This window comes from Manis pentadactyla, chromosome 9 (assembly GCF_030020395.1).
Source record: "Manis pentadactyla isolate mManPen7 chromosome 9, mManPen7.hap1, whole genome shotgun sequence".
Lineage (NCBI taxonomy): Eukaryota > Metazoa > Chordata > Mammalia > Pholidota > Manidae > Manis > Manis pentadactyla.
In genome coordinates, this window is record NC_080027.1 from 128,982,999 (window position 1) to 129,006,239 (window position 23,241).

Consider the following 23,241-nt stretch of genomic DNA (forward strand, 5'->3'; position numbering starts at 1 on the left):
AAACCTATTATATGCGATTTCCACTTTTCTTGTATCCACATACCTACAGCAAGAGACCACTGCTTAGCAGAGCTAGAAACATATTGGTGCCACACCTACTCGGCTGCTTTTAGTGTGCACGAGGTGATCTGTAGGATTTAAGTCAACATAAAGAATTGGGAAACTAAGACAATTTCTTGAATGTACCTTAGTGCCAGGCACTGCTACCTGACTTGTTTGGCACTGTGACTTCTGAGCTTTATGACCGCACATGAATGAGGATGTGCTTCAAGAAGTGCACAAGGGTGCGTTGGATCAGGCGTCTGCATGATCACCGCCTCCCTGCTTCCCGCGCGTCCGTCCTACCAGGTTAGGGCAGAGCCCTTAGTTCTGGTGTTGGGCCGGTCCCGCTCACATCACTTCTGCGTCTGGGCTTTCCAGGCCCTCCAGGTTCTGAGACCTGTCCCTGGTCTTTTGTTTTCCTGAAGGGCACCAGCAGGCTGCGTTATTACACCTGGTTCAGGTCCTGGAGAAGTCTCCACAAACATGTTTTCCTAAGATATTTATTGCATAAGAGAAAATTTAGATGCAAAAGAAATTAGCAGAGTGAGAGAAAGACTCTAAAGAGAGAGAGAAAGTGGAAATTTGCATCCATGGGTTGACTGAGATCTGAGATGAAGTCGAGTAAGGAGGAAAAAAATAAAAGTGGATAATGACAAAGGACAGTTTTAGAACTGACCATAATCTTTTTAGGTGAAAGACCATTGTTTACCTTTCTACACATTTTAAGAATACCTATATCATGATTCCTTCACAAGCAAGAAAACTGAAAATGTGCATACTTGTTCTTAGGTAAGACATTTGCTATTTATTCTTGTTTAGTAAATTTAAAACATATTTGAACTGAATAACATTTCTCTCATTCCTGCTGAATTTAGAAATAAAATTATGTTAAATTATATAATACATATATTGAGGTACAATAGAATGGGTAGCTATATCATTATGTTGTTATAAGTTCATATTAATTTTAAATAACATTTTTTTCAGAAAATAATGAGAATTGTAAGCCTCCACCTGATGTAATAAATGGGGCTGTTGTTGATGGGTTACTCGCAAGCTACACGACAGGATCCTCAGTGGAATATAGATGTGATGAATATTACTTATTGAAGGGAGCAAAAATATCTCATTGTGAACAAGGAAAATGGTCACCCCCACCCGTTTGCTTAGGTAAGACAGAGAACACATTGAATTAAAAAAGTCTTTTTCTCAGTTTTGTTGAGACACAACTGATACATATCATTGTGTAAATATAAGGTATACACTGTGATTATTTGATACATGTATATACCGTGAGACGATCACCACAATATGGTTAGTTAGCACATCCTTCACCTCCCACAATTACCTTTTCTGTTGTTATGATTAAAGCACATAGGGTACACTCTCCTGGCACCTTTCAAGTGTACAAAAATTTGTTAACTGTGGTCACCATGCTGTGCATCAGATCCCTGGAACTTATTCCCTTTATAACACAATACACTGAATTGCTTTTACCATTGTGTTTATATGTGTATGTGATTTTCATACAATGTTTTATAGCACAGAAATGATGATTTTGTCTAAATCTTTTTTTCCCCAATGTTTTCCTTTCTCATTTCTCTAAGCAGAAATTCTAGTTATCTTCGGGTCCAAGACTACATCAGTTCTCACCTCCCTCCTTTTTAAAAATTGTGGTGAGATGCAAAACAAAAGTTTACCATTTTAACCATTTTAAAATATGCATTTCAATAACTTTAAGTATATTCACATTTTTATGACCGATTTCTTTTTGCATGGTTCTCCTAACTGAAACTTGCCCTCTGTAGTCCTCCTGCCTCTGCCTGGCTGTCTTCAGAATGTCATTTGGAAAGAATAATTAACCCAAGTTTTTCCATGATAGAGCATATTGTTAATAGCTTTCTTTGCCACCAATTCCTTACTTGAATGCTCACCTTAGTTATAGCTTTTTGGGCAAATAAAAACATGTTCGTAGTTACTCTAAACATATTTTGGGTTAAGGTGTGGTTAACATTAATGTTTTAAGTGGTCTGAAGCAGCACCCTATTTAAGTACCAAAACTGAGATAACTGTGAGAAAAAAATACTCAGTTCTCATTACGAACTGATAGGTTGGCCTCATTTCTTAACTTTGTTAGTCAGTGACACTTAAAAGTAATGTAACTGGTCACTACAATTGCAATGAACTTGTTAAGCTTTGACTTTTGAAAGTAGAGAATGGTATGATAAGTTTCCTATAAATTAAGGTAAAATAGTCATTTAATTGAAAATAATAGTGTTTCAAACTACAAAAAGTAAATTATCGTTATTTATCAAAATATTTATAAATATATAGAAGCAAGTAAAAGAAAACAAAGTATCAGTAATCCAGTCTGAAAGAAATGCTGTTAATGATTAGTTAATGGTCTTCTAAACCCTTTTCTACATACACACACACACACACACACACACATACACACACATTCATAAAAATATGTTTTATCATGACAGTCTATGTAACGTTTTTTTTTTCCACAAACTACATCACGAACATGGTTCAACATATTCCCACAGTATATATTTTAATATCTGCGTAGTATTCCACAATGCAGATATGCCACAATTAATCACTTTTTGATGGAAGTTTAGTGTGTTTTCAACATTTTTATATTCCCAGTAGTATATTTTTTACTAAATGTTTGTATACTTAAAAGAACTTTATAATTTTTTAATGAACTGTATTTATTTCACATGTTTTATTTTATTTTTTCAGCTTTTCTGAAGAGGAATGTCTGGATCAAAGAGATCTGGAATTTTAATTACTTTTCTGTTAATTGCCAAATTATCTTTCAGAAAGTTTATAACCCCACTATCAGTGAATTAAAGTAGTGATTTTCTTACCTTTTGTAAACTTAAATATTTTAATCTTTGCATTTTGTTAATTCATCAATTAAAATTATTTTAATTTGATTTAAATATTAATTGTACACTTTTCCATTTTCTTGTTTTATTTCCAATGAATTGATTGTTCATAGTTTAGTGATTTGTCTATCCTCATAGTAAGAGTTTTCTTCATATAAATTATATTATCCATTTGGCAATCATGCACATTTCAGCTATTTTTTATTTTACTTATAATATTTTTAATATGCATAAGTTTAGATTTTCAGTCCAGAACTCTTTCAACATCTCCATTGTGGTCTCCTCTCTCTCAAGTCATTCTTAAGCTGCTGTTCCCACTCAAATTCAGATAAACAATCACCTGTAGGTTTTCTGGCTCTCGTGTTTTTATAAAGTTTCTTGGTAAGACATTGAATGGAAACATGGTCATCTCTGAAGACAGAGACTGGATTGAAATAGTAATAGCAAAGTTCATAAGGGAACAACCTCATGAGGAATGACAAGGTTTGAAGAAATCTCTCCTTCTATATCTGGAACAACTGCCTCATACATGTGGGCTTAGTGCTAATGAATCAAATACTGAGTGAAGATCATTTATTGTAGCAAGAGGGGAGAGCTACATCTGATCTGTCCTTGAAACTGGATGCACTCTCGCAGCCAGTGGGAAGACGGAGGTGCCAAGGAGCAGAATTTCTCATCAGTGGATTGTGATTACGAACGACCAGCCGCTGCAGGCTTCCCCTAGGTGTCCTCCTGACCCTCACCCTGCTCCAGCCCCTCTTATCTCCTTTCTATTTCTCAACCAAGTACTCTCTCATCTCAGGCTATTCTCTCTGCCTGGGATGCCCTTTCTTCAGAAAATCACATGGTTCACTGCCTAAACTTCTTCAAGCCTGTGCAAGTATTACTGCTTATGTCAACTGATCCCAACCCCTTACTTCAAAGTGCAACTCCTGCCCCCAGCCCTTTGAGAGCCCCTTCTCTCCACTACTCATGTTCCCACCTCATCTACCACATGTTTAAAGACAGCCACAAATTATAAAATCCACATATTTATTGCTTATTGTGTGTGTTTCTCCCAGTCAAGTTAAACTCCACCAGGGCAAGAATCTTTGTTTTATTCATTGATGTATGTGAGGTGGTAGGTGTCCCTTATGCAGTAAGTACATTTTCTATTTCAAGATTTTTCTTTTATAGGGAGGAAATCATGATTAACCTAAGTAGTTGATGGCCTTCAACAATATTCTCAATGTTTCAAACTAAGTGACTTAAATTTTTGATATAATGAATATTGTAAGAAGTGTATAAGTTCGTTTGATGATAATAAATTATTTCATCATGTGTATATATATGTTTATTACATATATGTGTGGTAAAATATTGCTTTTGATGCCTGTTATGATTTTTATTTTTAAAAATATATCACTTTCATATTTGTTAGTGAGTAAAGAATTTAAAAGAGTATTTTGTCTTACAGAGCCATGTGCTGTTAATATGGATTTCATGAACAGGAATAACATAGAGATGAAGTGGAAGTATGCAGGAAAGATCTTACATGGAGATTTGGTAGATTTTGCATGTAAACAGGGGTATGACTTGTCTCCATCGACCCCACTGTCTGAGCTGTCTGTGCAGTGCAATAGAGGAGAAGTGAAATATCCTGTATGTATTAGAAAAGGTAAAATGATAGTGCTTTCTGACAATTTCTCAGTTGATCAATGTAGCCACTTGGGTTTAAGTATAAGACCCTAAGCAATTCCCCACCATCTTCTAATCTATAAAACTGAAGAATTTCAAGTCAACATAAACACTTAAATAAGATGACTATGCTGACATCTTTTAATCCAAAAAGGGAGAAACGAGAGATCTTATAAATATCGCCAGACTATCAGAGGATTGATAACACTCATGTGAGCAATGAACAATTCTGGATAACATTGCTCTCAGGGTTTGCTGGGTGGCATCATCTCAGGAAGGGGCTTAATGTGCAGCGAGGGATTTGTATTCTCCGTGTACACAGGACCATCACATTTAATAGGGAACAAAGGAAGAGAACACAGACAGAAATCACGGCTGCAGTCATACACTTCACTTGGCCAGCTACACAGGGACACACAAAGTCATGATTGTTGACATCTTGCTAGTTATAAATGTGTATTTAAATATTTTGAGACTCTAAGTGCAATAATTTTATAGTATGAAGTTTTACAGAAATGCTTTCAATATTTAAAAATTATTTGAAAGCCGTCTTAAAAGCGCTTTTATGTGAAACATCTAATTTGATTTCTATAGCAATAATAAAAGCACTGGATGTTTATTATAGGAATTTTATACTTTACAAATTATTTTCACAGAATCTGTAGGAATGTGTGCATCTCCTCCACTTATTAAAAATGGAGTCATTATTAGTTCAACAGTAGACACCTATGAAAATGGTTCCTCAGTGGAATACAGATGTTTTGAACACCATTTCCTTCAAGGATCTAAGGAGTCCTATTGTGTGGAGGGAGTGTGGACCACCCCACCATTGTGTTTGGGTATGTACTACTAAATATGTCTCTATTTGATGAAATAACTTCACGTTTTGTCACTTCTGTTCCCTTTAGTTAATGTAACACTAAATCAATGCTTAGTTTACTACATTTATGTTATTTTATTAGTGAGCCTATTTAATCACTATTTTCCACTTTTTTCCTGTAGATCAAAAATAACTATAGTCCAACTCGCTCTACCCAGAACTTTTTAAGTACAAAGCATACATCAGGTACTGGTCTGATATGGATAAGACGAATAATCAATCCATAGTGGTGTGAGTAAACATGGTAACAGTCATCATTCAGTGTGACTGGTGGTACTAAAAAGAAAGAATAAGTTCAATAGAGAAACAAAGACAGGAACGGACATCTCACTCTAGAAAGATGAAGCAAGTAATGCCTTACTAGCAAGGCATCCTAATAAAAGTGACAGTTAGTCACCAAGATTCTCAGGAGACGTAAAATAGCATATCTTCAAATGAAAAGAAAATATTTCTCTGTTTCCACATCTGACTTTAGTTTTCTTATCTCACTGGCTCGGACTTCATTACAATGCTGGGCAGAAGAGGTGGTGGTATTCTTTGTTTCTCAACCTTATAAGTGAGGATCTATGTAATTCATATTCAAACGCAGTGTTATAAATACTTAAAAAATCGAATTACAAACATAGAAACCTTTAATTTATGTTTTCTAAGTTTGAAAAAATCTTCACTAAGTACTAATTTTAGCCTGATCTATTGAAATAATGTGATTATTATTTTGTTTTACCCCTGAAATTGTATTGCTTCTTTTTGAATTTTAAAGCATGACTGCATTCCTACAATAAATCCCACATGTTTGCAATGAATTTTGCTTTTTATATGTTGTTGGATTTTTTATTTACAATATTTTACTTAGAAGTTTCACATAGATTTTCATGAGAGTGTTTAGCCTTTCAGGTCTGGTGTCAAGTTTCTGCTAACATTATACAGTGAGTTGGGAAGTAGTCCCTCTTTTTCAGTTATCTGGAATTTGCATAGGATTAGTACTATTTCTTTCTTAATAATTGTAAGAATTCACTAAACATGCCATTTGGGCTTTGAGCTTTCTTTGAGGAAAGATGGCTACAGCTTCATTTGGTTAATAGTTGCTAGATTATTATCTCTCCTATCAGTTTTGTAGGGAGTGGTTTCTGGTAATTTGTTCTTCAAATCTAAATTGTCAAATTTGTTCACAAAGCATTCATGACATCCTTTTACACCCTTTAATGCCTTTAGTGGTGTGTCCCCTGTCATTACTGCTGTTTACATATTCTTGTGGTAACATGTCTTGCTAAACATCAGTACATTTTAATAAGCCTTTCAGATAATTAATATTTGCATTTGTTGATCCTTTCATCAAATGTTACTTACATTTTATTAATTTAGATTCTCATCCTTATTATTTCTTCTCTCATAATTTCTTGAATTTAATTTTTAATCTTTTTTTGCTAGCTTTTTGATAGATAGGATGATTGATTTTCAGCTTTTGTGGTTTGCCTAATATCTCAGGAAAAATTATATAACTCCTGATATTAATTTCTATGGATTTAATGATATAAATTCCACTGACCACAACTTTAGCTTCATCCCACACATCTTTGCATTTTTGTATTTTATTATCTTTCAGTTAAAAAATACAATATCCATGTTGATATTGTCTGTACACTCTGAGTCATTTAGAAGTTTTTTTTGTATTGTTTTGTTTTGTTTTTGTCAGCAAACATTTATTCATTGCATAATCTGGACCAGTGGACCATGGTTAGATACCATCTTTCCCAAGGCTCTGTGTTACAGATGTCACAAATTGCTGGTCACAACTATGGATATGTTTGTTTGTTTTTTTTGGCTATCATTAATGTACAATTACATGAACAACATTATGGTTAGTAGACTCCCCCCATCACCAAGTCCCCCCCCACATACCCCATTACAGTCACTGACCATCAGCATAGTAAGATGCTATAGAATCACTACTTGTCTTCTCTGTATTTTACTGACTTCCCTGTGCCCCCCCCACATTATGTGTGCTAATCATAATGACCCTTTTTCCCCCTTATCCCTCCCTTCCCACCCATTCTCCCCAATCCCTTTCCCTTTGGTAACTGTTAGTCCATTCTTGGTTCTGTGAGTCTGCTGCTGTTTTGTTCCTTCAGTTTTTTCTTTGTTCTTATACTCCACAGATGAGTGAAATCATTTGATACTTGTCTTTCTCTGCCTGGATTATTTCACTGAGCATAATACCCTCTAGCTCCATCCATGCTGTTGCAAATGGTAGGATTTGTTTTCTTCTTATGGCTGAATAATATTCCACTGTGTATATGTACCACCTCTTCTTTATCCATTCATCTACTAATGGACACTTAGGTTGCTTCCATTTCTTGGCTATTGTAAATAGTGCTGCGATAAACATAGGGGTGCATATGTCTTTTACAAACTGAGCTCCTGCATTATTAGGCTAAATTCCTAGGAGTAGAATTCCTCCGTCAAATGGTATTTCTATTTTTAGTGTTTTGAGGAACCTCCATGCTGCTTTCAACAATGGTTGAACTAGTTTACATTCCCACCAGCAGTGTAGGAGGGTTCCCCTTTCTCCACATCCTCGCCAACATTTCTTGGTGTTTGTCTTTTGGATGTTGGCCATCCAAACTGGTGTGAGGTGATATCTCACTGTGGTTTTAATTTGCATTTCTCTCATGATTAGGGATGTGGAGCATCTTTTCAGGTGCTTCTTGGCCATCTGAATTTCTTCTTTGGAGAACTGTCTGTTCAGCTCCTCTGCCCATTTTTTAATTGGCTTATTTGCTTTTTGTTTGTTGAGGTGCATGAGCTCTTTATATAATTTGGATGTCAACCCCTTATCAGATATATCATTTATGAATATATTCTCCCATACTATAGGATGTCTTTTTGTTCTACTGATGGTGTCCTTTGCTGTACAGAAGCTTTTTAGTTTGATATAGTCCCACTTGTTCATTTTTGCTTTTGTTTCCCTTGCCCGGGGAGATATGTTCATGAAGAAGTTGCTCATGTTTATGTCCAAGAGATTTTTGCCTATGTTTTTTCTAAGAGTTTTATGGTTTCATGACTTACATTCAGGTCTTTTATCCTTTTTGAGTTTGCATTTGTATATGGGGTTAGACAATAATCCAATTTCATTCTCTTACATGTAGCTGTCCAGTTTTGCCAACACCAACTGTTGAAGAGGCTGTCATTTCCCCATTGTATATCCATGGCTCCTTTATCGTATATTAATTGATCATATATGCTTCAGCTTATATCTGGGCTTTCTAGTCTGTTGCATTGGTCTATGGGTCTGTTCTTGTGCCAGTACCAAATTGTCTCAATTACTGTGGCTTTGTAGTTGAGCTTGAAGTCAAGGAGCATAATTCCCCCTGGTTTGTTCTTCCTTCTTAGGATTGCTTTGGCTATTTGGGGTCAAATGTGAATTTTAGAACTATTTGCTCTTGTTCATTGAAGAATGCTGTTGGTATTTTGATAGGGATTGCATTTAATTTGTAGATTGCTTTAGGCAGGATGGCCATTTTGACAATATTAATTCTTCCTATCCATGAGCACTAGATGTGTTTCCATTTATTGGTTTCTTCTTTAATTTCTCTCATGAGTGTCTTGTACTTTTCAGAGTATAAATCTTTCGCTTCCTTGGTTAGGTTTATTTCTAGGTATTTTATTCTTTTTGGTGCAATTGTGAATGAAATTGTTCCCCTGATTTCTCTTTCTGCTAGTTCATTGTTAGTGTATAGGAATGCAACAGATTTCTGTGTATTAATTTTGTATCCCACAAATTTGCTGAATTCAGATATTAGATCTAGTAGTTTTGGAGTGGATTCTTTAGGGTTTTTTATGTACAATATCATGTCAGCTGCAAACAGGGACAGTTTAACTTCTTCCTTGCCAATCTGGATGCCTTCTATTTCTTTGTGTTTTCTGATTGCTGTGGCTAGGACCTCCAGAGCTATATTGAATAAAAGTGGGGAGAGTGGGAATCCTTGTCTTGTTCCCAATCTTAAAGGAAAAGCTTTCATCTTCTTGCTGGTAAGTATAGTTTCGCTGTGGGTTTGTCATATATGGCCTTTATTATGTTGAGGTACTTACCCTCTATACCCTTTTTATTGAGAGTTTTTATCATGAATAGATGTTGAATTTTGTCAAATGTTTTTTCACCATCTATGGAGATGATCATGTGGTTTTTGTCCTTCTTTCTGTAGTGGTTGATGTTGATGGATTTTTGAATGTTGTACCATCCTTGCATCCCTGGGATGAATCCCACTTGATCATGAAGGATGATCTTTTTGATGTATTTTTGAATTCAGTTTGCTAGTATTTTGTTGAGTATTTTTGCAACTATGGTCATCAGGGATATTGGTCTGTATTTTTCTTTTTTTGTGGTGTCTTTGCCTGGTTTTGGTATTAGAGTGATGTTGGCCTCATAGAATGAGTTTGGGAGTATTCTCTCCTCTTCTACTTTTTGGAAAACTTTAATGATGATGGGTATTAGGTCTTCACTAAATGTTATTAGGTCTTCACTAAATGTTTGATAAAATTCAGCAGTGAAACCATCTGGTCCAGGGGTTTTGTTCATATGTAGTTTTTTGATTACCAATTCAATTTATTTGCTGGTAAAGAAAGATTTTCTGTTTCTTCCTTGGTCAGCCTTGGAAGGTTGTATTTTTCTAGAAAGTTGTCCATTTCTTCTAGGTTATCCAGTTTGTTACCATATAATTTTTCATAGTATTCTCTCATAATTCTTTGTATTACTGTGGTGTCTGTAGTGATTTTTCCTTTCTCATTTCTGATTCTGTTTATGTGTGTAGACTCTCTTTTTTCCTTGATAAGTCTGGCTAGGGGTTTATCTATTTTGTTTGTTTTATTGAAGAACCAGCTTCTGCTTTCATTAATTCTTTCTATTGTCTTACTCTTCTCAATTTTATTTATTTCTACTTTAATCTTTATTATGTCCCTCCTTCTACTGACTTTGGGCCTCATTTTTTCTTCCTTTTCTGGTTTCATTAATTGTGAGTTTAGACTGTTCATTTGGGATTGTTCTTCTTTCCTGAGGTAGGCCAGTATTGCAATATATTTCCCTCTTAGCATGGCCTTCACTGCGTCCCACAGTTTTTTGTGTTGTTGAATCATTGTTGTCATATGTCTCCATATATTGCTTGATCTCTGTTTTTATTGGGTCATTGATCCATTGATTATTTAGGAGCATGTTATTAAACCTCCATGTGTTTGTGGGCTTTTTCATTTTCTTTGTGAAATTTATTTCTAGTTTCATACCTTTGTGATCTAAGAAGCTGGTTGGTACAATTTCAATCTTTTTGAATTTACTGAGGTTCTTTTTGTGGCCTAGTATATGATCAATTCTTGAAAATGTTCCATGTGCACTTGAGAAGAATGTGTATCCTGTTGCTTTTGGATGGAGTGTTCTGTGGATGTCTGTTAGGTCCATCTGTTCTAATACATTGTTCAGTGCCTCTGTCTCTTTACTTATTTTCTTTCTGGTCGATCTGTCCTTTGGGGTGAGTGGTGTGTTGAAGTCTCCTAAAATGAATGCATTGCATTCTATTTCCCCCTTTAATTCTGTTAGTATTTGTTTCACATATGTAGGTGCTCCTGTGTTGGGTGCATAGATATTTATAACAGTTATATCCTCCTGTTGGACTGAGCCCTTTATCATTATGTAATGTCCTTCTTTATCTCTTGTTACTTTCTTTGTTTTGAAGTCTATTTTGTCTGATACAAGTACTGCAACTCCTGCTTTTTTCTCCCTGTTAATTGCATGAAATATCTTTTTCCATCCCTTTACTTTCAGTCTGTGTATGTCTTTGGGTTTGAAGCGAGTCTCTTGTAGGCAGCATATAGATTGGTCTTGTTTTTTAATCCATTCAGTGACTGTATGTCTTTTGATTGGTGCATTAAGACCATTTACTTTTAGGGTGATTATCGATAGGTGTGTACTTATTGCCATTGTAGGCTTTAGATTTGTGGTTACCAAAGGTTCAAGGGTAATTCCCTTACTATCTAACAGTCTAATTTAACTCACTTTGTGTGTTATTACAAACACAACCTAAAGGTTCTTCCCCCCACCCTTTTTTCTTTCTCTTCTATTCTTTGTATGTTATGAATCATATTCTGTACTCTGCCTATCTCTTGGGTGACATCTATTTAGCTTTAAGAACACTTCCATCTATAGGAGTCCCTCCAAAATATACTGTAGAGGTGGTTTGTGGGAGGTAAATTCTCTCAACTTTTTCTTATCTGAAAATTGTTTAATCCCTCATTCAAATTTAAATGATAACCTTGTCGGGTAGAGTATTCTTGGTTCAAGGCCCTTCTGCTTCATTGCATAAAATATATCTTGCCACTCCCTTCTGGCCTGTAAGGTTTCTGTTGAGAAGTCTGATGATAGCCTGATGGGTTTTCCTTTATATGTGATCTTTGTTCTCTCTCTAGCTGCTTTTAAAAGTCTTTCTTTATCCTTGATCTTTGCCATTTTATTTATTATATGTCTTGATATTGTCTTCCTTGGGTCCCTTGTGTTGGGAGATCTGTGCACCTCCGTGGCCTGAGAGACTATCTCCTTCCCCAGATTGGGGAAGTTTTCAGCAGTTACCTTCTCAAAGACACTTTGTATCCCTTTTTCTCTCTCTTCTTCTTCTGGTACCCCTATAATACGAATATTGTTCCTTTTGGATTCATCACATAATTCAATATTATTTCATTCTTATTTTTTCTTTTTGTGCCTCAGCTTCTTTGTATTCCTCTTCTCTAATTTCTATTCCATTTACCATCTCTTCTACTACATCTAATCTGCTTTTAAATCCCTTCATTGTATGTTTCATTTCATATATGGAATTTCTTAATGATTGAATCTCCAACTTAAATTCGTTCCTAAGTTCTTGAATATTTTTCTGTACCTCCATAATCATGTTTATGATTTTTTATTTTGAACTCTCTTTCAGGAAGATTGGTGAGTTCAGTTTCATTTGACCCTTTTTCAGGGGTTTGTGAGATTTTGGTCTGAACCATGTTCTTTTGATGCTTCATATTTCTGTGTGGTGCCCACTAGTGCCCAGAAGCTCCAGTCTCTGGATCTGCTCAGCCCCTAGAGTGAGGTTGGAGGTCATAGGGGAGCTGCACTGGTGCCTGGGGAGAGGAAAGATCTGTTTTCTGATTCCCGTCTGTGGTGCCTGTCTCCGGTGTCAGAGCCAGTGGGCCGAGCACACAGGTGTAAGCCTCTGTGCTTGGCATCTCTAGCTGTTGTAGGCTTAGACTCTTTCTGGCTGGCCTGACACCAGCACAGTAACTGCAGGTTTGTGAACCAGTGTTGGCAGGTCAGGAGGAAGACTCGGCAGGCTGCATATCAGAGTGGGGGTCTCGGAGCTGAGCAACCAGGCAGGAGGATGGGACACCTGAAGCTCCTTTAAGTTTCCAACCTGCTGGGCAGAGTGTGCCCAGAAAACCTCACCCAGCTCTCCCCCACATAGCAAGCTCCAAGCCAACCCCACCCCTTCAGCAGCCCTCTTGCTACTAGGAAGCCTCTCAGACTGCCTGCCTTTCCTTTGTCCCAGAGCGGCTGGGTGTGGATCCTATCCTCCACAAATGGCCGGAATCTGTCTGTCAAGCACTCCACCTGTCTGAGCTCCCCAATGTCCAGAGCACCATGCAATGTAGGTTTCTGCTCTCAAAGCAGACCTTCAGGGCTGGGTGTTCAGCAGTCCCAGGCTTCCACCCCCTCCCTGTTCTATTTCTCTTCCTCCCACAGGTGAGCTGTGGTGGGGAAAGGGCTTGGGTCCCGCTGGATCAAGGCTTTCATAAGTTACCCTGTTCCGTGAGGTCTGCTCTGTTTGTGAGGTCTGTGTGCAGTCTGGTTTAGCCTTCTTTCTTGTTGTTTTAGGGTTAGTTGTATCAATTAACTGCATTTTCATACTGTCTGTGGTTTTGGGAGGAATTCTTCTTCTCACCTCTCACACCACCATCTTCTTGAATTATTTTTGAAGTAGAGTTGACATAATACAGTAGTTTCTGGTATATAGCATTGTGATTTGATAATCATGTAGATTACAAATGCCCACAGTGATAATTGTAGCTGCCATCTGTCACCACATGAAGTCATCACAATATTATTGACTATATTTCCTCTCATATACTTTCATCTCCTTAACTTATGTATTTTCTAAATGGACATTTGTACCTCTCAATCTCTTTGACCTATTTTACCCGTGTGGCAACTACTAGTTTGTTCTCTGTATTTATGAGTCTGTTTCTGTGTTGTGTATTTTGTTTATTTGTTCATTTTTCTTTTTAGATTCCACATGTAAGTGAAATCATATGGTATTTGTCTTTCTCTGACTTGACATTCTAATTTATACTACCATTTGACCTCATTTTCAAAGTCATTTTGCAATGACTATAAAAACTATGAGACTATTAGTGATTCTAAAAATCCTATTTTAAAATAATTCTTGTCCATTTTATTCTGTCTATAGCATTTCTAACATAACATCTGACACATAGACATTTCCAAGTACCGGTTTTAAATAATCAATCGAATAAAGAAGTTTCTTAATGTATTACAGTTACATGACTCACAGCTGTTTAGCAACTCTGTATCTTTTTAACTATGTCAGAAGCTACTGCTTAGTGTTAGGTCATCCAGGATGTAAATAAGGGCACAAACAGCCCATTTTCTGAAATTATTTGATATTTTGAAAATATCACAGTTTTTATCATGGAAAAAAATTAAGAAGTCTCTTGGATATCTTAATACTTAAATTTTTGTTTTGTTTTAATGCATGAAGTGGAAGGACCTAATAACATTTTGATGCTTAGAATTTAAAACATCTTAAACCAAACTTGATATTCCTTAGTAACTGGAAATTTAAAAGATATGAAACTGTCCACCATGCCAACTGCTTTGGATGCCATAAAGTCATAAAGTTTGAGTCATGGTTGAAAATCCAGCTTATTTCTACATCTCCATAGCATTTTGTCTATTCAAATATCAAACAAATAATCTGACTCATGGGTATTTTATTTGAACTTTCTGAAGAAGAAAAGGATGAAGAACATTATTTCAGTGACTGTTAGTGATCGTCAGTGCTCTAAAAATTCCCCACCTTTTTTGTTTGCTATCTGTGACTGGCAGGGCATACCCTTTTGCCAAGTCCAGGACCACAGAGATAAATGGCACATTTCTTTCTGTGAGCTTTGGACATGTTTTCTGACTCAACTATTAATTCTAACCAACTTGTCTGCTACTCTAATGCCTGGGAATTTTAAGATTATTGTGAGTAAGCAACACAATGCTTCCTGTTAGTACCAAGATGTATCAAGATAATTTTCTCTTTTTTTTTATTTTTCAGAGCCATGCACATTATCTTTTATTGAAATGGAAAAGAATAATTTACTCCTGAAATGGAATTTTGACAATAGACCATCAATTTTCCATGGCGAGTATGTTGAATTTCTTTGTAGAAGAGATACTTATATAGCTGAGTCATCTATTGGATCTGAAGTTAGAGTGCAGTGTGACAGAGGGCAGTTGAAATACCCAAGATGTGTCCAAATAAAAAGGTAAGAAGATGCCTGTGCCTACAACTGTTTTCTGGTCAGATTGTATTCAAGAGATTTATTATGTTATGTATTTCAGAAGCATTATGCTCTGCAACATTCCCACTTTATGGTCATTATAAAGGAAAAAAATAATTTTCTTTCTTCTTTTTAAACCAAACAAACTCTTAGCAGTATTAATTAATTCAACTGCTTTCTCCAGTGTCTGAAGTCAAAGCATTGTTTGCTATTAATTATTTGTGATACTCTGACAATTTGGTAAATAAGTCAATTTATTTGTGTAATATTTAAATGTGGAAAAATCAGCCTATATGTGTCCTGAGATAGAAAATCATAACTTTCCCTCTTCCCAGTGTAGGTTAATGTAACAAAAAAGATTGGAAACACAGTTGTACAAATCTTTCTACTGGTAGACAAGATGTTAATAACAGTAATTTAAATTATGGTATTTATTTTCAGGAACACATTTCTATGTGAGAATTTGGAATGACTTACTGAAGTGTTTCCTCATATGGCATTTAAAAATATATATTTTCTATTTCTTGATAAATGGAAAATAATCCTGTTCTTTCTTAAAAATATTTCTTTAAATGCAATAAAATAATGTAAGTAATTTTATAGGTTCCAGTTTAATCCTCTTGAAGATATAATATAAAATAAAAATTAAATTTTATGTTCAACTAACAGTATTACAAAAATAACTTATGGCAAAGTGTATGTGGTACTGTTGTACTAATTGTAAACAGTAAGATATATGCAGTCCATAGGACAGCTTTTTAGATATTTTGAACACTCTAAAAGAAGCATCCATAAGACACACACAGGTGGAAAATATTTTTATTTTATAACTGGTTAAAGTCGGCATAGAAAATTTCACATGCTATTTAAATATTTTAGTGTGAATTGGATTTCTCATTTCCAAGGAAAAAGAAGAAAGTAACTTAGAAAAAAATTATAAAACAAATAGTGTTAGTGTAAAATGGCATTGAGTTTTTAAAAAAGGAATCAGTGGTGTGATTTACCAAGTACAGTTACTTGCTTTTATCAATACATAGTTGAAACAATAATTATATGAGATGCTGAACAGCTCAGATTGTAGTAAACACTTGATTAGAAATTATGTTTATTGTAAAAACATCTCTCCCTCTCTCTCATCAAGGACACTGTCTTATCAAGAACCTTTAAGGACAAAGAAATGAATGGCAGAAAGAAGAATAGTAGTCCAACACATCATAAAATCCTTTGTAAAACATCATTTTTAAAGAAAAATGTTGAATTAAAAGCCTGTAAGTTTTTAGAAGATTTGCTTGCTTGAAGATTTGACTCTAAATTGTGTATGCTGAATATTTTCTTTATTTATAAATCAAAGCCAGCACATGTTTTGTAACCCAGGCTGGAGCTTGGTCCCAAACCCATGCTCTGCTGTTCTTCACTGAAAAGGCCACACAAGAGGCTAGTGGCAGTGTCGGTGGAAAGGAGATGGTGCTATATTCAGGAAGCCAGGGACTAGGAAAGAAGGTAGCAGACTAGCCTCCCAGGACCATCTTCAAAATGCGGGTCATGGGGAGGGGCTTTTAAAGGGTGAATAGAAAGCGTTGTCTTAGCTGCTGGAAATAGGAGTTCGCTGCATGTAGAACTAGCAGCTAATTATTGTCTCTTATTTCTGGTTCCAAGGAGGCCAGGTGAAGTTAAAGGTCGGGTAACAGTTTGATCTTTAGCTTGGCTGATTTCACATATAACCTAATTTTTATTGCATGTCTTCCACCTGTTAAAAAATATGATCTACATGTCAAAATATTTCTACTTTCTTAAGTTCATTCACTTCACTATAATATTATCTTTAATATATGCAAAAAATTCATATTTGTCTTTATCATCTTCATTAATATTAGGTTTTCTATTACTTTTAATTAAATCTTCATGTCAATATTAATGAACCAAACACACTAGAGATAAGGAACTATACATTAGAGGATCTACTTTATTAAATAGAGGAGAAACTTCTTCATTGCATACAGTATTGATGTAATTAAGATGCCCTTCAGACTTTCTAAATGTAAAGGACTTTTAAAATTAACTGCAATGTTGCCACTTGCCACAGGACAGGCCAATATGAAGGTGTTGGGGTGAGGAAAGCAACTTTATTTGGAAATCCAGCAGACCCAGCAGATGGCAGACTCATGTCCTAAAGAACCACCTTAACTCAGGGTTTCTTTTATGCTAGGGAAAGGGGGGCAGGAGGTGGAGCAGCTTAGGGGGTGACTGCAGGCTGCAGGCGTCTAGGCCCCAGAGGGTCCGAGGAGTCGTCGACATACGTCTGGTCACAATGTTCTTATGTATCTTTGACAGGACGATCATCATTTTCATACATAATTCCCTATCTCCTGGAGGAGGCAAGCTTTGAGTTCGGGGTTATTTGCAGAAATCTCAAACTGTGATGATTCTTTTTGAAAAATTCCTTTTGATGATCAACAAGCCTGTGTGCGGGGCTGTAGGGCTGAGGAGAAGCTCTTTTCCTTTTGGCTTGATGAGTTTCCAGGCTTCTGGTGAACAAGGTTCCTGAGTGTCTCTGATTGAAGGGTAACCAACAGTTGGAGAGGTGCATTTCTGTCCAGACAGTCCAGACTCCTCCAGTTGTACCTTTGGGGCAATATGCACAGGTGCATATATTAGAGCACAGAATTAGGCAAATGCCTTAGACTCCCAACAGTGTGCTCCTGTGACTAGCACTCTCCCCGACACTTGCCTTGGAACAGGTCCCTGGCAAACATAACCTGCAGGGTTCGGGCATACACAGTACACACAGGAGCCAACCTTGGGAAGCCGGAGCCCTCCAGGCCTCTGGAGCATGGGCCTATCCCCAACCACCTGCACAGACTTTTGGGCAGATGGGGTACATCCCCAAAATGTTTCCGAGGTGGGAGCTTTAAAGGGATGACAGTCCACATCTGGACTGGCTGCATCCTGGGGTCCCGGTGTGTCCCTCCAACTGTCTATTGAAGGAGAACCTGCCCAGCATTAGTCATTACAAATAACATTTTTATACTGGAATATGGCAAAGCACACATTTTTATGTCTGGCTTATGTGTGCTTTAATGTGACATGAATAGAAGGACTATAAAATGTTGTAATTCTCACTTTATATGATTACAGATTCTCTAACAATTCATTTCTTTCCTCAGATTCACACAGCTTAATATTATATATTGTGTTGCTTCTTGAATATACAGATGTTTTATATAGAATTCCTAATAATTTCATGTAATATAACAATATATTAAAGAAGCAGGTCAAAATGTGATTCTGTCATAATACTTGTAAAAGATGGCACAGTTTGATGACTCTGACAAGGCCAGTTGTCAGTTTGTTGATGGCATAAAGGGAGGAAACAAGGGAGGGGAGGAAACTAGCTTTATTTTAATTGCACAAACTCTATGAAATGGAAAGTTTTTCACTTACCACCTACAGCTTTTACTTTACTCCCATGGAGGATAAGTCTTTTTCTAACCCTGACTGAAATATGCTATTCAATTGGTTTGATGATCTTCCCTACTGTGATGTGTGTGTTTTCCCACATGACCAGGCAGTTCTCCTACACCAGCTGGGCGCCCTACAGTTCAACTCGATTCTGACACGATCTACCTGGAGAAAGCATGAGATCCCACGGGTCAGGGGCTCGGTCCGCAGGACTGCCGCCACCCCCTTCAGGAGCCAATCTCAAGTGCAGTTTGTCATCTGTGTTTCTGACCATCTGGCTATAGACCAGAGGTTCCCACGACCTTCTCCTTGGGTTGGTTAATTTGCTAGAGCAGATAACAGAACTCAAGGAAGCATTCTATTTACTTCATACCAGTTAATTATGAAAGGATATAACTTAGACGCAAGAGATGAACAGGGCAAGGTGGTGGGAGGGGCGGGAGCTCCCACACCCTCTGAGTATGCGCCTCTCTCAGCACCCCCAAGTGCTCCCCACCCCAGGAGCTCTTGGAACCTCATCCTTTCGGGCTGTGGAGGCTCCATAACATGGCATGATAGCCGGACACTGGCAGCTGGCTCAGCCTCCATCCCTCTGCACTCCCTGGAGGTCAACGAGTGAGGCTAAGAATTCCAATTTCTTAAGACACGGTTGATTCCTTGTGCAACCAGCACCTTCCTTAGCTACTTTCCAAAATTCACCCCATTAGCATAAGTAAAGGCACCTTTATCACTCTCCTAGGAAATCCCAAGTCTTTAGGGGCTTGTGCAAGAAAAGATGACAACAGCAAAGTGTATATTACTTATTATAAGTTGCAATCTCACAACTGTGGAATAAAGAAAAGCTGAGTACTATTCCAGGGACCACCAAAAAGATTTCTAAGGCCTAAATATTGAAGTTTTCACTAAATCTGGGAGTCTCAAAATCACCACCCATGAAAACTAAATACCACCATTAATTAAGTTGAACGCTAAACAATTGGCACCCACATTCCTGCTAAACGGCAAGGAAAATGTTTGCCTTTCCCTCAGTTCCCTTGGAGCCAGCACGTATGTCGCCCCCGACTCTATCCTTTACATGGCGTATCTTATGTAAGTGCCATGTATGCCTTTGAAGTTCTCTTTCTTGTGTGTTTTTGAGGATATAAAACCTTTGAAAGACATGGGCCCCTTGGAACATTTCTTTTCCCACCTTCCGACGGCAATCAACATTTCTGTGCTTTTAAGACCTCAGTTTGGCTCAAATAAAACCATCTTTATTTCAAGGTGATTTTAATGGATTTTTACTACAAAGACATTAACACTGTTGTGAGTTAGCTGGGACTGTAGTATGCTGGCAGCATAGTAAGGCCCCTGCTGGTTTTCATTTTTGTTTATTTTTGCTTGAAGAAATTTTCTTCTTTTTTTTCTTTGCAAGAATTTTGTTTTTTATATTGTATTTTCTTTTTTGATCAAATACCTGTGTGGAAATGTATTGAGTTATTATTTCATCTGTATCTGTTAAAATGTTCAATCTGTAACAAATTCATAAATAAAAAACATTCTTCTTTCAGGCTCAGTTTGTACTCTGCTGGTTCAGCAGGATTAGGCCATAAGATATGCTTTCACCAGGGGACAAATCAATACTTCCACCTACTGAAAGTTTCCAGTAACTCTCTGTCCTCTTAGGCCTACTCGTGTCATTGAACAAGCAGGCATCGAAGTGGACTGTGGACACTGGCTGAGGACATTGACCTCAGTTGCCAACGTCTTTGTTTATTGCTGTATGATGAGAGAAGGAAAATAATATGTGAATACAGAAGATTCTCTGAGATGTCTCCTTTATATTTATCTGTGTACCAATAAAGGATAATAAAAGCCATCAGCAGCCTACTTAATGTAAGACTGCTGTGGACTCTGACAGTGTGGAGTGAAGCGTTGGTTAATCCTATCAGGCAAGGGACCCGAGCTACTTTAGGTGCTAAAAGAGGAAGGAAAGATATAATGTGATGTAGAAAAAGAATTTACCATATCAACCACAGCCTAACGATCATAAACTTAAATTAAGATGCTGTAGTATACTTTGTTTTTATTTGTATATATATATTTGTATTAACTATTGTTTTTGTTCCTCAGCTTTATGCTTTGTAACAGGGAATGATTTAGCTTTCAAGTTACACACCTCTTTGCAATTGTGACCAAATTAAGAAAGTTAATAATATCACGAAGTATCAGTATCATGACTCTTGGACATTTTGACTCCCACTTATAGGAAGAGAACAAAGGCATTTCATCACAGGAAGGTAAATCCAATGCTGTGGAACCATCCTTATTGTTGTGGGTGGACTCTACTGATCATGTAGTTGATGTCATCAAACACCAAACCCCACCTTTAAACACTGCTCTGCACTCTTAAGAGTCAGAGCATATAAACTTCATTTCCTACTCTTCTTGTTTTGTTGACTTTCACTGAGTTTTGCCCATAGAAGTTGTAGTGGGAAATGAGAAACAAGGAAGATCATTCTGGCTCTACCTATGTGATGGTTCCAGATGGCGGTCAGATACAGATTCACTCAGGTGGACACTGGGTGATCCTGAGGGGATGCCATTTATGGAATTTCTGCTGGTCTGTTTCCCTTCTTCACCAGACCCAGAACTAACTGCAAAACGATGTCTCAGCAACAGAGCAGGTATTAGCCTTAGGAGCCACCTTGAAAGCAACAGACCCCACTTCTGGATGTCATACTTACTGTCTTTATGTCCTCCCACTGGGGCATGCAAGGTCTTCCAGCTCCTCCACCTTTGCAACTAATTACCTACAGTTAATTCTTGCTGGTGATATGGTAAGATTGGCTTCTGTTCCCTGACCGAATGTAACTAATGCTATAAGTGATGACAGAAAAGCCATTTTTATTGTGTACAAGGTTTCAAATGTAGGGAGAGCAGATGGACCTAAACAGACATAAGGTTTCCATATTTCATTTGAAGTGATAAAATGTTGATACCAGGAGAGAGTGATAAGCTATAAATGAATATCTTAAAGCCCGGAACAACCACTAACAAACCTATGCAAAGGGATATACTCAACAACAATGAAGACATCAAAATAAAATTATTTTAAATTGTTGAAGAAACCCATGAGAAAGGCAATAAAAGGAAACAGGATTGCAAAACACAAAGTAATACAAAATGCCTGACGCATACCCTAACACCGCAATGATTAATTGCAAATGGTCTACATGCTCCAGATATATCACATACAGTGTCTTATTTGCATTTTCCTCCATTTTCTGTATGATGATTTGTCTCAACAAAACAAGTAATATTTCTGGGTTATGAGTGAAGTGCAGGCCCCTCCAGCTATTGACAGTGGAGACCTCACCTCACCCCAGGTATCTGTATGTGCTCTGGGGTCACCAGCTGACTATCAGTACTGGCCCTTCTGTCAACTTCAGGGTCACCTGCCTAATACAGTTCCACTGTGTATATGTATCACCTCTTCTTTATCCATTGATTTTTATAAAGACTTAGAAATGGATAACATAGGCAAAAATCTCTTGAATATGAACATGAGCAACTTCTTCCTGAACGCATCTCCTCTAGCAAGGGAAAAAAAGCAAAAATGAACAAATGGGACTACATATCATGCTGAAAATCTTCTGTACAGCAAAGGACACCATCAGCAGAACAAAAAGGCATCCTACAGTATGGGAGAATATATTTTTAAATGACATATCCGACAAGGAGTTAACATCCAAAATATATAAAGAACTCACACAGTTCAACACTCAAAAAGCAAATAACCTGATTAAAAAATGGGCGGAGGATATGAACAGACACTTCTCCAAAGAAGAAATTCAGATGGCTAACAGGCACATGAAAAGGTGCTCCACATTGCTGATTATCAGGGAAATGCAAATTCAAACCACAATGAGATATCACCTCACACCAGTAAGGATGGCCACCATCCAAAAGACAAACAACAAGAAATGCTGGCGAGGATGTGGAGAAAGGGGAACCCTCCTACACTGCTGGTGGGAATGTAAACTAGTTCAACCATTGTGGAAGCAGTATGGAGGTTCCTCAAAAAAAGCTCTTTTCCATGGAATCCTTAAAATTTTAAATTTGTGATTATGTTTTTCTTTATAATTTTTCATGTCTTTCCTTCCAGTTTTCTTTCTTTCCTTTTTAATTTTCATGGCTTTTTTCCTCTTGCCTTGGTGAATTTTTCCTTATGATTTTCATGTCTTTTTTTCCCTCTGGCCCTGGTGAAATTGACATTACCTGAATGGATAATTTTATTATTATGAGGTACTCCTATTCTCTGGTAATTCTCTTTTGAATTTTACTTTATCTGAAATTACCATGGCCACGCCACCTTTCACATGCTCAGTTTATCAAGGTGTACATTTTTCAACTCTTTGCTTTCACCTGTTAGTGTCCTTATATTTAAGTTCTCTTTTTGGAAACAGCATATAATTGGGTTTTCTATTTCTATCCAATCCTACTTTATCTTCTTTTGCACTGTCCTAGTTAATTTTAATTTAATCTCAATATTTAATATTGGTGGGTTTATTTTTACCACTTCCAATTGCTTCTATTTCCCCATGTATTCTGTAGTATTCTTTAGAATTTTTTCCTGCATTCTGTTAGATTAGTTTCATGCTTTTAGCATTTTATTTTATATAATTTGTTAGGTATTATTATTTTTTTTTTTAG

General features: G+C 36.8%; 1 protein-coding gene across 1 annotated transcript in view; it reads left to right on the forward strand.

Annotated features, from left to right (window-relative positions):
* F13B (coagulation factor XIII B chain) overlaps positions 1-20,185 on the forward strand; it is a 30,772-nt gene extending 10,587 nt beyond the window's left edge. Inside the window, exons 8-13 of the mRNA XM_057508169.1 lie at positions 1,030-1,212; positions 4,399-4,599; positions 5,276-5,458; positions 14,862-15,072; positions 16,229-16,355; positions 18,653-20,185. Coding sequence (XP_057364152.1) covers positions 1,030-1,212; positions 4,399-4,599; positions 5,276-5,458; positions 14,862-15,072; positions 16,229-16,268 — 818 coding nt within the window. The 3' untranslated portion in view covers positions 16,269-16,355; positions 18,653-20,185. The remainder of the gene's footprint in view (positions 1-1,029; positions 1,213-4,398; positions 4,600-5,275; positions 5,459-14,861; positions 15,073-16,228; positions 16,356-18,652) is intronic.
* The last annotated feature ends 3,056 nt before the right edge of the window (positions 20,186-23,241 follow it).